Source organism: Propithecus coquereli, unplaced genomic scaffold, assembly GCF_000956105.1.
Source record: "Propithecus coquereli isolate 6110/MARCELLA unplaced genomic scaffold, Pcoq_1.0 Scaffold491, whole genome shotgun sequence".
Taxonomy (NCBI): domain Eukaryota; kingdom Metazoa; phylum Chordata; class Mammalia; order Primates; family Indriidae; genus Propithecus; species Propithecus coquereli.
In genome coordinates this window covers 542,078-554,649 of record NW_012150741.1, presented here as the reverse complement: position 1 = coordinate 554,649, position 12,572 = coordinate 542,078, and the positions used below count along the sequence as shown (strand labels likewise).

Here is a 12,572-nt window from a genome sequence, read left to right as displayed (position 1 = left end):
GATGTGTAAGAGGGGAAGGAGGGTGCAGAAAAAACAGAGCTTCCAGGGGATTCCGGGGTGAGCGATGCTCCTCAAATGGAGGCTGGCTTGGCCTCAAGGCCCTGAACTGAAGAAACACAGAAGCGTCAGCAGCAGCAGGAGGGTTAAGGTGCGGAATCTGGTGTCGAGTGACTGTGGATGGCACGAGGGGAAATGAGGAACGAGGCCCCCAGCCGAGTGTTGGCATCTGGAAGCCAGGAATCATGTGTTTGGTTAGTTGGGAAGAACATTTCAAATAACTAGCATCTTGGACTGAAAAGTACATAGCTGGGCTGAGCCGGACCTTTCACTGGAAGTTTCTGGTTTCTCTTTGTGTCCTGGTCTCTGCTCACCTCTCTTCCACCTGCTGTCCCACCATTACTTCCACCTTCACGGTCTCTCACTCACGGATTCACCCTCAGACACCTCTGGCCGGTGCCACCCACCCCAGGCTGTTTGCTCCTTCCTTCCTTCCATTCACTCATTGTATGTAGTGTCGGGCCAAGCTCTGAGGGATTCAGACGTTCGTAAGACAGAGGCCCTGTCCTCAACCAGCTTTCTCTCAATAGATGATGGATGGATGGATGGATGGACGGACACACCCACCCCTATACATGTATCTTTTTGCCCCTGCTAACTCAGGTCTCTTCTCCCTCTTCCCTGACGCTTTATTCTTGCCTGTCTCGATGCCTTTGAACCCCCTGTTCCCTCCATGCTGTCTTTTTTTTTTTTTTGAGACAGAGTCTCACTCTGTTGCCCAGGCTAGAGTGTCATGGCATCAGCCTAGCTCACAGCAACCTCAAACTCCTGGGCTCAAACGATCCTCCTGCCTCAGCCTCCCAAGTAGCTGGGACTACAGGCATGTACCACCATGCCCGGCTAATTTTTCTATATAGATTTTTAGTTGTCCAAGTAATTTCTTTCTATTTTTAGTAGAGACCGGGTCTTGCTCTTGCTCAGGCTGGTCTCGAACTCCTGACCTCAAGCGATCCTCCCTCCTCGGCCCCCCAGAGTGCTAGGATTACAGGCATGAGCCACTGTGCCTGGCCTCCATGCTGTCTTGATTGATCAAATCTCATCTTTCTCTCATATCCCAGCTCAAAGGAAAAAAATCAGACCTCAATGACTCTTTGGCCGTGGAGGACTCCCAGTAGTTCCTCCTTCGGACCATTTCCTCTGGCTGGTCCAGCCACTCCGTATCTGCTACCCACATCTGGCATTCACACCCCCAAACTGGTACTATAGGTTTCAGGCGGTAGTTTGAGCTATAAAGGGGTGGTGCTGCCTGAAAGTTTGGGGTGTTCACGAGCCTCCGGGTGCCCTCAGTGTGGCCCACCGGAGCTGTACAGCAGAGCTCCTACTGCTTCCTGAGAGCTCCCCTGCAGCGAGGCCGCCCTCCCTCCCGGGTCGTCCCTCTGCCAGCTCCACTTCCTCTGAAATGCCTCCCCTTCCCCATCGTCGCCACACAAACCCATTCATCCTTTAAGGCTAATCAAAGGATTAGTCCACAGTGATCGTTCCAGCTTCCTCTGAACTCCCACCATCATTTTAGCTAATACCACATAATTGATGGTTGGAATTACACACTGTTTTGTCCTGTTCCCTGTTGTACATATGTTACTTCGTGTCCTCAGTGAGGGCTGAAGGCTCCTCAGGGAGGGCCATGTCACTCTGACCCGTCGTTAGTGTTCACCACCAAACGCCGTGCTGGGCACATTGGGTGCTTGGTGAATATGGAAATAAAATGATAAATGGTGGCTGTGGGGAGCCAGAGCCAACTTCTCAGTTCCCCTGGGGACAAAGTGCTGAGGAGCGACCCCGTACACCAGCCTCCGGTTCTCTTCTCATTCTCCTCTGGATGCCTCCCAGCAAAGGCAGGGCAGTGCCAGCCCAGGCTAATGGGAGGTGGCTTGTGCCATGTGTTTCCCAGGCTGGAAGGGCCCAGGGCCACTTCTGCTGATGACACACCCCCGGGAAATGCTCAAAACCAAGCGAATGAGGCCTGGGACTACTGAGAGCTGCACTGGGGACTGGGGAGGGCAGGCAGCTACATCTCGTACAGGGACCGCGGGAGGCGAGGAGGTGAGGGCGTGAGGGAGGCCCAGGCTGGCTTCAGCCTCTGCCCCCGGGAGAAGAGGACACCCACAAGAAACCACCAGAGGCGCTTACAGTTCCTGCAGTCTGCCCAGGGTCCGGATGGCCACGGGAAACTCCTGCAGCTCGTTATAATTCAGGTCTCTGAAACGGAAGGCAGAGCGGGCATCAGAGTGAAGGCTTAACGGGGCATGTCAGGGTCCCCGAGACGTGGACACTTGGCTCTGGGGCTGGCCAGGGAGATGGGTTTTCCAATCAGTTAGATCCAGCTGCCGATGTCTGGAAATACATTTTTGGAATGTTTGTGCTCCCCATTCCTGCTCCACCAATCCTTAGGCTTGGAACCTCCCTGGCGGCAGAAAGGTTTTGAGTGGGGGACAGATTTCGGGGGTGTGGATCACTGGAATCCCTTCCCTCAGAATAGTCCCCACCGGCTGAGGAAAGTATCTCGAGTCTTTGGAGACATCAGGGGAGGGGGCCGAGGGGAAACCTGGGTGAGCTTGAATATCTTGCCACCAGCACTAGGGATTCCAGAAGGTTCCTCAGGTGACTACCTTGGCTATCTGTGTGGCCTTTGCTGTTGTTTTCCATAAAAATGGGCAGTGTTTCTTCTCTTTGGGCGATGACATGACAGCTAATCTTTACTTATTTTTTTTACCTTTTTCTGCATTTTTTTCAGTTTTTTTAAACAATGAACCTGTAACACATGTATAATCAAAAAACAATGAAGGCAATTTTAAAAAGGAGGTAGCAACCCAAGTTGGCAAGGATGTGGGGAAACGAGCATCCTGATAAACTGTTAGTGGGAATTTAAACGTGTACAACCTTCTAGAAACGATTTGACAACATCTTTTCACATTAAAAGGTCCATACCCAGGTACTCCAAGTCCAGGAATTCGTCCTACAGAAAGCCCGTGCCTGCGTGTGACGATATTTGTATGAGGATGCTTGTACCAGCGCTGCGTGGCCACCCGGCGCAAGACGGTCACCACAGGGGGCTTCTGTGTCTGGCCGTTTGTGAGATGACAGGGAAGAGGGGAGGGGGAAAAGATTTACAATTGCTTGTGACAAAGAAAAGAGCCCCAGAGGCAGAGGAGCCTCAGGGACAGAGGCGGGTATTTGAGGTTCGAGGGAGGCAGTAGAGTGACGGGAAAGAGAGCCACGGAGAATTTCCAGAAAGTTTCGCTCGGCGTTATGTGATGGAATCCCTCTCTACCATCACTACAAGAGACTTCCAGAAAAGATACCAACTTTCAACATTTTGAAGTTGGTTTTTGTTTTAGTCAGTAGTCGATGAATTAGCACCATGTGGAAATGTGCCTGATTTGGCGGGGGAGCTGTCCTGATGCTTCCAAAACCCTGTTGCTGGGGCGTGCGGTCTCAGGCCTTGGCAACGGGGGGCGGGGAGGGAGGACGCAGGTACAGCGGCCCTCTGGAGCCTCCTAGGATGACCCCAGCCCAGCTTCTCAGCCCCTTAAAGCCAGCCCTGCCCTGGCAGCTTTCACGGCTGTCCAATGCCAGAGCAGGGGGACCACGTGGAGGCCCTTTAATTACAGAGTGACTTGGCAGGGTTTGTGGGTAAATACCACGTGAACACGGAGATGTGACAGGCTCCTCTGCATGGCAGGGTCATTACACCTAATAGTCCACAGGTAGAGCCAGGAACCCAACCCCAGGGCCAGAGGAGCAGCGACAAGCGTCTGGCAGCCAGTGAGCCGGGTAATTGTCCCCCACTACACACACACACACACACACACACGCACGCGCACACACACTAATTACCCGATCGCCCTCAGACTGCCCTGGCGATCTTGGGCAGTTACAGCATGAAACCCCTTCTGCTGTGCTCCGCTCTGCTGCATCCCTTAGTGACTCAGACACCTTTGCCTCTCGAGCGCCAAACCCTGATCACTCACAGAGAGGCCCCCCGAGGCCGCGTGAAGGATGTGGTCACGCTGAGGCCAGGATGTGTGTGCAAAGCACTTTAACTGGAACCGGAGGTATTAGAGTTGGAAGCAGGGAGGAGCTGTCACACTGTGGAGTTCCTGGAGTTCTACCAGGGCTACAGAAGATGCCTAGAAAATCAGGCTGATAGAGTTGAGGATGGAGGCAGCAGGGATAACATAGATGGCCTCTTTTTGGTCTTCAGTTGCATAAATGATTCATCTTCACATCTCAATGCTTCAAAATCAGGTGTTCCCCTTTTCAGTTGGCTCAGCTCACCCAGGAATTCTGCACTGTTGCCCAAGGAGAACTAGATTTCCCATAGGTGACTTGGAAGCATCATCGAAAAGCCCTAATATTGCATTATTATCTCAGATGCAAAGAATTGCAATGGTCTGGCCTCAGGGACTTTACTTGCTGTTCCATGTGCCTAAAATGCTCTTCCCCCAGGTATCTGTATCAAAAAAGGGCTTACTCTCTCACTCCATTCTGGTCTCAGTCCAAATTACACCATCAGAGAGGCCTTCCCTGACTATTCTATTTAAATTAGCACACCTCGTCATTCACTCTTCCCTTACCCTGTGTGGTGGATTAAAAGTGGCCACAAATCCTTTGCAGCTTCTGCTCTCAAGAGGTGGCATCTGCCTTGAGATTGGGACGGTCTTGTGACTGGCATTGACCGACAGAATGAGGTGGAAGTGAAGTGGCATGACTTGGTCCTAAATCAAAAGAGGCCCCAGAGCCTCCGCCCTTGCTCTCTTAAAATGTTCCCATCACCACGTAAGAAAGCCTAGGCTAGACATGAGAGCAACTGGAGAGAGAGGACAAGCCAACAGCCAGCACCAAAGCCCCAGACATGCGAGTGAGGCCATCTTAGACCCTGTAGCCCTAGCTGAGCCTCCAGGTGACTACAACCTCATGAGTGAGCCCAGGGGAGGGCTCCAGATGAACCACCTTGATGAGCCCAGCCAAGCCACAGATCCATCAGAAATAATAAAGTGTTTTAAGCCACTAAGTTTTGCAGTGATTTGTCGTATAGCAATAGATCCTTCCTTTGTCTTCATAGAGGTTATTGCCACCTGACATATATTTGTTTATTTTCTTCTCATCCAACTGGAATGAAAGCTCTTTGAAAATAGGAACGTTGTCTGCTTCATATTCTAAATACCAGGATAATCCTGGCATAGAGGAGGAGCTCAGCAAATACTTGTTGAATGAATAAATGAAAGGGTCTAAATAAATTGATTAATAAAAACATTAGGACTCTTAAGAGAATCTAAGGCATTTGAGGGAACATCCTTAAGATTTTGAGTTTGATGTCAAAAAAGGCACAAGATAGTCCTGAGTGGCACTGTTAGGCTTGCCCGTGGCCACAGATGCCATGGGATGGGCTCCATGTGACTTTGCTTTCATTGAGCCTTTATGCAGTTCATTGGACACGTGTCCAGGCAGCCAAATTGAGTGGTTCCAGCCCTCCTTGGAAGTTTCTGGTCAGGAATTTTGCTAGGTGTAGCCTAACAGACAGCAGGAGAGACCAGTGGTAAAAGGCATGCGAACTAGAAGGCTATTTTTGTAGAGAAATGTGGGAGAATAAAAACTGTGCAAATGTCAAAGAGAATTCTGCAAACTCCATGCCAACGAGGTGGCCTGAATTTTCCCATTTGGATGTCTACATAGATTTAATGACCTGGGTGATAGCCAAAGTGCTGCTTCATTTGGTGCCATGTAGATGTAATCTCTGGCTCTATTTGTCCAGGGAATGTGTCTTTGCGACTCTGTCTGCCCCTCATGAATTCAACTCAGTGCAACAGACATTTGTTGCCTGCCCAAAATACACAAAGAATTCTTCTGGGGAAAATGGAAGGTAGAGAGACGGGTAAAAAATCCCTTTTACTTAGACAAACGCACAAGACGACTGGATAAGCACCCTTGGCATGATCCTGGGGAGCACACAAAGAACCAGGACCTTCACAGGCTGCAGTGACCACACATAGCTGGGAAGACCAGGTGGGCTTCATGGAAGTGTGACATTTGAACCAGATCTTGATGGCAACACAGAATTTCAATAGGAAGGGGTGGGCGGATCACGTACAGAGAGCATGATTCAGAGGAGGTGAGTGCTGTGGAGTTGTATTTGGCGGAGAGCAAGCGATATAGCCTGGTTGGAGCAGAGGGCAGCATTTGAAGGTAAGGCTTGAGGGTGCCCTGGACACCTGTACACTTCCTATCTGGTGTCCTTGCCTCCAGGCCATCCTGTGTGCCAGCCACTAACTGCTTTCCCTGAATCATCTCTTAATCATCACAACAGCCTGAAGATACTATACCTTAACTAGACCCTTAACCATACCCTTGAGATACTATTAAATCCATTTACAATTGAGGTTAAGTGAGACACAGGGAGATTAAATTAGTTGCTCAATCACCTATAATATTAATAATAGACGGCTGCAGCAGAGACCATGTTAGTCAGTATCTACTCTCTCCTTTCTTTGTAGCTGCACTAATACCATAGCCACTAGCCATGTGTGGCTATTTAAATTAATTACAAGTAAATAAAATTAAAAACTCAGCTCCCAGTTTCACCATCCACATTCCAAGTGCTCAACAGCAACATGTAGCTAGCAGCTATCATACTGGAAGCACAGATCTACAGCATTTCCGTCGTTGCAGAAAGTTCTATTGGACAGTGCTGTTGTCTTTTTTTTGGTTTTTTTAGGCTTGTCACGTGAAGCAGTGGGAGTGAATAAGGAACATAAAAACCTGTAGCTGGTTGTGGGTTGTGATCAATTCGTTGTAAGGGTGCCGCTATCTTACTGTAGTAGGAGGAATAGCCAGGACTGGCGCTAGAGTGTATTTCCCAGATTCCTTTGCAGTAGGTGTGGCCACACGACTAGAATCTCACACAAGAAGGTGGGCAGAGTGATGCGTACCACTTCTAGCCCAAGATCTATAAAATAGCCAACCTCTCTCCTCCATGGTCTGTCTACCCTGCCACCAGCTGGATGCCAAAAACAATGAGGCCCTGGGGATGGCAAGATCCCAAGAAACCAGGTCCCTGAGTCATCACATGGAGGAGGGCCACCCGCCAAGAGCAAACATCCTCCTTGGACTGTTACATGATCCAGAAATAAACTTCTATTGTGTTTGTACCATTATACATGTTTTGGTCTATTTGTTACGGCAATTTAGGCTACCTAACTAATTCAGTGTCACAGCCAGGATCTGAACCACACTCTTAGCTACTGCACATCTGCCAGAAAGATCTTTCTTTAATGCAAAACTGGTGGAGTGTGGTATCTCACATCTGTAATCCCATCACTTTGGGAGGTCAAGGCAGGAGGATCACTTGAGGCCAGGAGTTCAAGAGCAGCCTGGGCAATATAGAGAGACCCCCATCTCTCCAAAAAATAAAAATAGTAGCCAGGCATGGTGGCACACACCTGTAGTCCTAGCTACTCGGTAGACCGAGGCAGGAGGATCACTTGAGCCCAGGAGTTTGAGGCCGCAGTGAGCTATGATGATGCCACTGCACTCCAGCCTGGGCAACAGAGCAAGACTTTGTCTCTAAAAATAAATAAATAAATAAATAATAAACAAAGCAAAACTGACTCTGTCACTCTGCTACTGAAAAATCTGGAAAAAGCTGATGCCCTTAACTAATCCTTCAGCGTCACCTGCCATTTCAGCTCTCAATGGGTCACGTCATTTTCACACCCTTGCGTAGCTATTGTGCCCCTCACGCCCTCAGCCTGGATGCCCTGTCCCCACATCCTCAGCTGCTGAAATCGTAATCATCCTTTGAAGCACGGCTCAAATGTATCTTTCTCCCTGAATCTCACCCCACCCCTGTAGTCCGAATGATTCACTCTCTCAGCACTTTCTGGTGTTTTCTTCCTCTGCAGGCAGAGCACTAGACTGGCAATGGCGGCGGAGGTGATAATAGTCATTACCACATAACAGTTGTGGCTCTAGGTGATTTACATATATTAATTCGTTTAATTCCCATGCCAACACTTTGAGCTAGGTACTATAATGACCTCCATTTTGCAGATGAGAAACTCAGGCACAGAGGGAGGTGATCCCTTGACCACAGTTCCACAGCTAGTAACGGAAGAGCTAGGATGGAAGCCCAGGCAGTCCAAACTCAGGGCTGAGTTATCTGCCTGCATATTGTCTTCCCCATGAGACAGGAAGCTTGTGGAATCAGGAAGTATGCGGGGTCCCTTTTGGACCTCCTGCAGCCCCGGCGCAGGGCCGCATATGTGAATGTTCGTGGTCGAAGATGATCCTTTGACTCGCAGTGCAAGGTCTTGAGACGAGGACTCCTTTGGCTTCAGTAGCTGGCTGTTCAGGGCCGGTCTTTTTCTTTGGGATTAGAGTTTAATATGCAGACTCTCAGTGACTGCAGGGAGGGCCTCCCCCGGCCCCAGGCTCTGTCTGAATCTTCCATCTCGGGGTGGTTTATGACACCTAAACTTTAGCTGGAAAACTCGTCCATGGCTTTATGGTCTATTGTCTTTAATAGCCCAGAGTCAGCTAGGATCCCAGGAAGAGTTCATTGTTCTGTCTGCTGCTCCCGGAGCTGGAAGGAGATGGGGAAGGGCTGAGGTTAAAGAGAAACCATTCCCAGCTCTAGCCAGAGCACAGCCTGGTGCTGCAGCTGTCGGTGGCTAATCCGCCCTTTCGTCTGCTTAGCCATTTCTAGCCAAATCCAGTCAAAGCTGATGGCGAAGCCACGCGATCAGTCGATCAGTCAGTCAAAGCAGCAGAGAAGACAGCCCCGGCGCTAATGGGCCCACATCTCCAATTCTCTCCGTTCCATTAGGCTGTGTAGAAATGGCCAACTCCTGAGATCTCTGGGCAGCATCACCATAGATTCGCAGGACAGAGCTGGCAGGACTTTACAGCCCTCCCATCCAGGCCCTTCCTTTTACTGAGGAGGAAACTGGGGACTGCAGAGAAGGACAATCGCTGCAAGTCCCAGAGCCAGGACTCAAACCCAGGCCTCTTGGCTCCCAGTTAAAAACACTGTCCCACGTGCTACAGACTTGGATACTGGCCAGGCTCCGAATAGCAGGGCTAAGAAAAAAGTTTATGGGGAGAGGATGGGGCTTCTGTAGCAGTTTCTTCAGGTGCTGGTAAGTCTATCAAAGCCAGATGGTCACGATTTGGCGGTCAGATGTCTTTTTGTGCGTCTGTATTGGGTAGAAAGAGCTGTCGTCTTCTGGGCGCCAACAGGATCACCTTGAACAACTCACGTCGTTTTCTCACCTTGTTTCTTCACCTGTAAATGAGAGCTCTGTTCACCTGGTCCAGAGGCTGGTGCAGAGTAGATGTTCAAATAATGCCAATTCCTTTTACCTCTTCCTTTTACTAGACATGAGACGCTAGAACAGACACTTCCATTCTTCACACACGACAGCAGTCAGCACACAAGTTGGTCCATCCACTTTTCACAGCAATTAAGAGAGATGAATATCATTAATTGGCTTCCACTAACATTTTTATTCTACAGGCTAATATTTGTGTTTATGACTAGATCGTAGATAAGGGCACATGGGGGAATGTGAGTGAGCCTCGCTCCCCAGCGTGAAACACAAAACAAGGACATTTCTGATAGATTGTAAACTCGGAACCACTTTTATCTCCCAAAGGCCTGGAACAAAGGCAGGCCAGCGCGATGAATTCATGTCTTAATTGTTTTTCCCACACTGCAGACGGAGCCTCTGTCTTAAATGGGACTCCACGTGCTTGGGGCAGATGACTTGGGGAGCCAGAAACCAAAAAAACTTCATGACTAATGGTATTGTTTTACCTTCTAAACAACCTACATAAAAGGCCACCCATTAATAAATGCAACAATTAGTAAAATTGTCATCAGTTTCTATTGAGAGACACAGACACACCCTCTTTCCTTCCACCTGCATTCTCTTCCTTGCCAGAGAGAAACTTCAGAATCTACCTGAAGCCACAGCCATGCTGGTTTTAACGGAAGTTGCTCTGATACCAAGAATGCTTGTTGCGCCGCCCTAATGAAGCACCTGGGATCAAGGAGCCTGGGCAGGGTGGAGGGGGTGAAAGGAAGTTGTCCAACCCGCCCCACAGCAGAAGTCCTCTCCGAGATCCGGCCAGACGGGGATCTGGTTTCTGCTGGGACTATCTAAATGGCACGGCCCCCACTGACGGTGCTGGGTGTCCAGTGCTGCCACTGTTGGGCCACTCTACAGATTAAGCAATCCTTCCTCATCCTAAACTAGAGTGCCACCTCCACTTCCTCCCTGGCCCTCATCCTGTCAGCTGGGAAGCCATAAAACATGTGTCCTACGTCCTCCAAAGACGATCATCACGCTCCACCCAGGGCTTCTGCCCCGTTCTTTGAACCTCATGCTGTAGACACTTCATGTTCTTACCGCCTCCCCAGGAAAGTCCTGGTCACTTTCTGTGATACCCGGAACAGGGCCCAGTCCTCTGGATGTAATCAGATCCCGTGGGCAACACCCCTCTCACCTGGATGCCGGGGAACCGATAATTCAGGGGACCTGAAGGCTCTGAGGTGCTCCTGGGCACAGCAGACTGTGGCCTGAGGATCTTTCCTAGTGACCCCAACTCGTTGGTCAAAAGCTGCAGGTTCAGAACCTGCAGTTCTGAACGACTGGGCTTATGGGAAGGTGACCTTGTCCCAAGGTAGGGCTGAGGGACCTCCCAGTGGGTTCGGTCCACCTTCAGGGCACTTCTCCAACTTAGAACACCTGGGACATCTGAGTTCCTTCCCTGTGCCAGCCGCCTAGATCAGGCACTACAAACACAAAAGAGAACGAAACTCATAAAGACGTAGGAGACAGGCAACTAAATTAAGTAAACAAGTAAGTAAATAAATTAGGATATCGGATTGTGTTAAGTGCTATGGAAAAAAATTGAGTAGAAAATGGAGAGTGCTAGGCATGGAGGTTGCTAAGTGGTGATCAGGCAGGACCTCACTAAAAAGATGAAATTTGAGCAAAGTCTTGCAGGAGGTGAGGAAGTAAATCATGTGGATAATGGTGAAAAGAACATTCCAGACAAAGGGTACTGCCAGTGCAAAGGTCCTGCGGCAGGAGTAAACCTGGTTGTACTCAAGGAGGCCATTGTGCCTGCAGTAGATTGAGGAAGGGGCGAGGCCAGAGAGGTAGCAGGGCTCACAGCATTCGAGGCCTTGTAGGCCAGTGTAGAACTTCGGCTTTTTTCTGGAGTATTATGGGAAACCACTAGAGAGTTTTGAACAGAAAAGTAACATAATCTCATTTGTATTTGTAAAGAGTCACTCTGGCCATTGTGTTGAAAATAGATTGTAGGGTGACACGAATGAAGACAGAGTGAACAGATAAGAGGCCGTTGCAATAACCCAGGTGACAGAATGATGGTGGCTCGGACTGGTGTGGTAGCAGTGGAGGGTTGACAAGTGGTCCGACTCCTTTTTTTTTTTGAGAGACAGGGTCTCGCTCTGTTGCCCAGACAACAGAGTGCAATACTGCATGATCATAGCTCACTGTAATCCCAAATGCCTGGGCTCAAGCCATCCTCCTGCCTTGGCCTCCCAAAGTGCTGGGATTACAGGTGTGAACCACTGCACCCAGCTCAGATTCTTAATATATTTTAAAAGTGGAGCCAAAGGAGTTTGCTGACAGCTTGAATGTGGGATTTGAGAGAAAAAGAGTTGTTTTGAATGACTCCAAGGTTTGGACCCGAGTAACAGCAAGAGTAAAGCTGCCATCACCCAGCCGGGGAAGACTTCTGGTGGGATGGGTTCAGGGGAAGCCTCCAGGCTCGGTTTGGATGTGTGTCAAGTATCCATCTGAGCACGTGAGGAAGGCCCTTGGATATTTAAGTCTGGAGTTCAGGAGACAGGTCCAGGCTTGGGTCATCAGCAAATACAGTCTTGAAAGCCAGGAGACTGGATGAGAACACAGAGGAGAGAGTGTAAATAGAAGTTGAGCCTTGGGGCATGCACGCCAGAGTTAAGGGGTCAGGGCGATGAAGTCAGAAATGCTGGGAACAGTACGTTAGTGATAAATTTGAAAGAACTCGGGACTTCTGGTCTAGAACCCTGTAGTCTCCGTGATAGCAGGGGCTACACGTTTGCTGCTCATAAACGTTTTCCCAGTGCCTATAAGGATGGCCTGGCGCATAGTGGAAACTCAGTAAATATTCTGGAATGAGTGGATCCAAAGACACAGAAGCAAAGAGAGCGGTAATCGTTCATGCTTGCCAGCTCCTCCTTCCTACAGATACGCGAGGGCCAGACCTGACCACATTTTCTCTCCATGGCATCGGCTGAGGAACCTGCCAAGCTCCCGGCTCCCCTTAACCTCCCTTCCCGCCGCCGGTCCCAGAGCAGCTGGCTGGGGCGCCTGGGAGCGGTCGGGGAGGGGGCGCAGAGTTCACAGCGGAAGTTTTGGCTCCACTGCCAGCTGGGGAGGCAGGGCCAGCAGTGACAGGAGCGGTGACCTTGGCTACCCCGACACCAGGGCGATGGGAAA

General features: G+C 49.8%; 1 protein-coding gene across 2 annotated transcripts in view; it reads right to left on the bottom strand.

Annotated features, from left to right (window-relative positions):
* The window catches only part of LGR6 (leucine-rich repeat containing G protein-coupled receptor 6), a 113,725-nt gene that overhangs the window by 17,584 nt on the left and 83,569 nt on the right, over positions 1-12,572 (bottom strand). For both annotated transcript variants that reach the window (XM_012655906.1, XM_012655908.1), the window contains one exon: positions 2,188-2,256. In XM_012655906.1, coding sequence (XP_012511360.1) covers positions 2,188-2,256 — 69 coding nt within the window. The remainder of the gene's footprint in view (positions 1-2,187; positions 2,257-12,572) is intronic.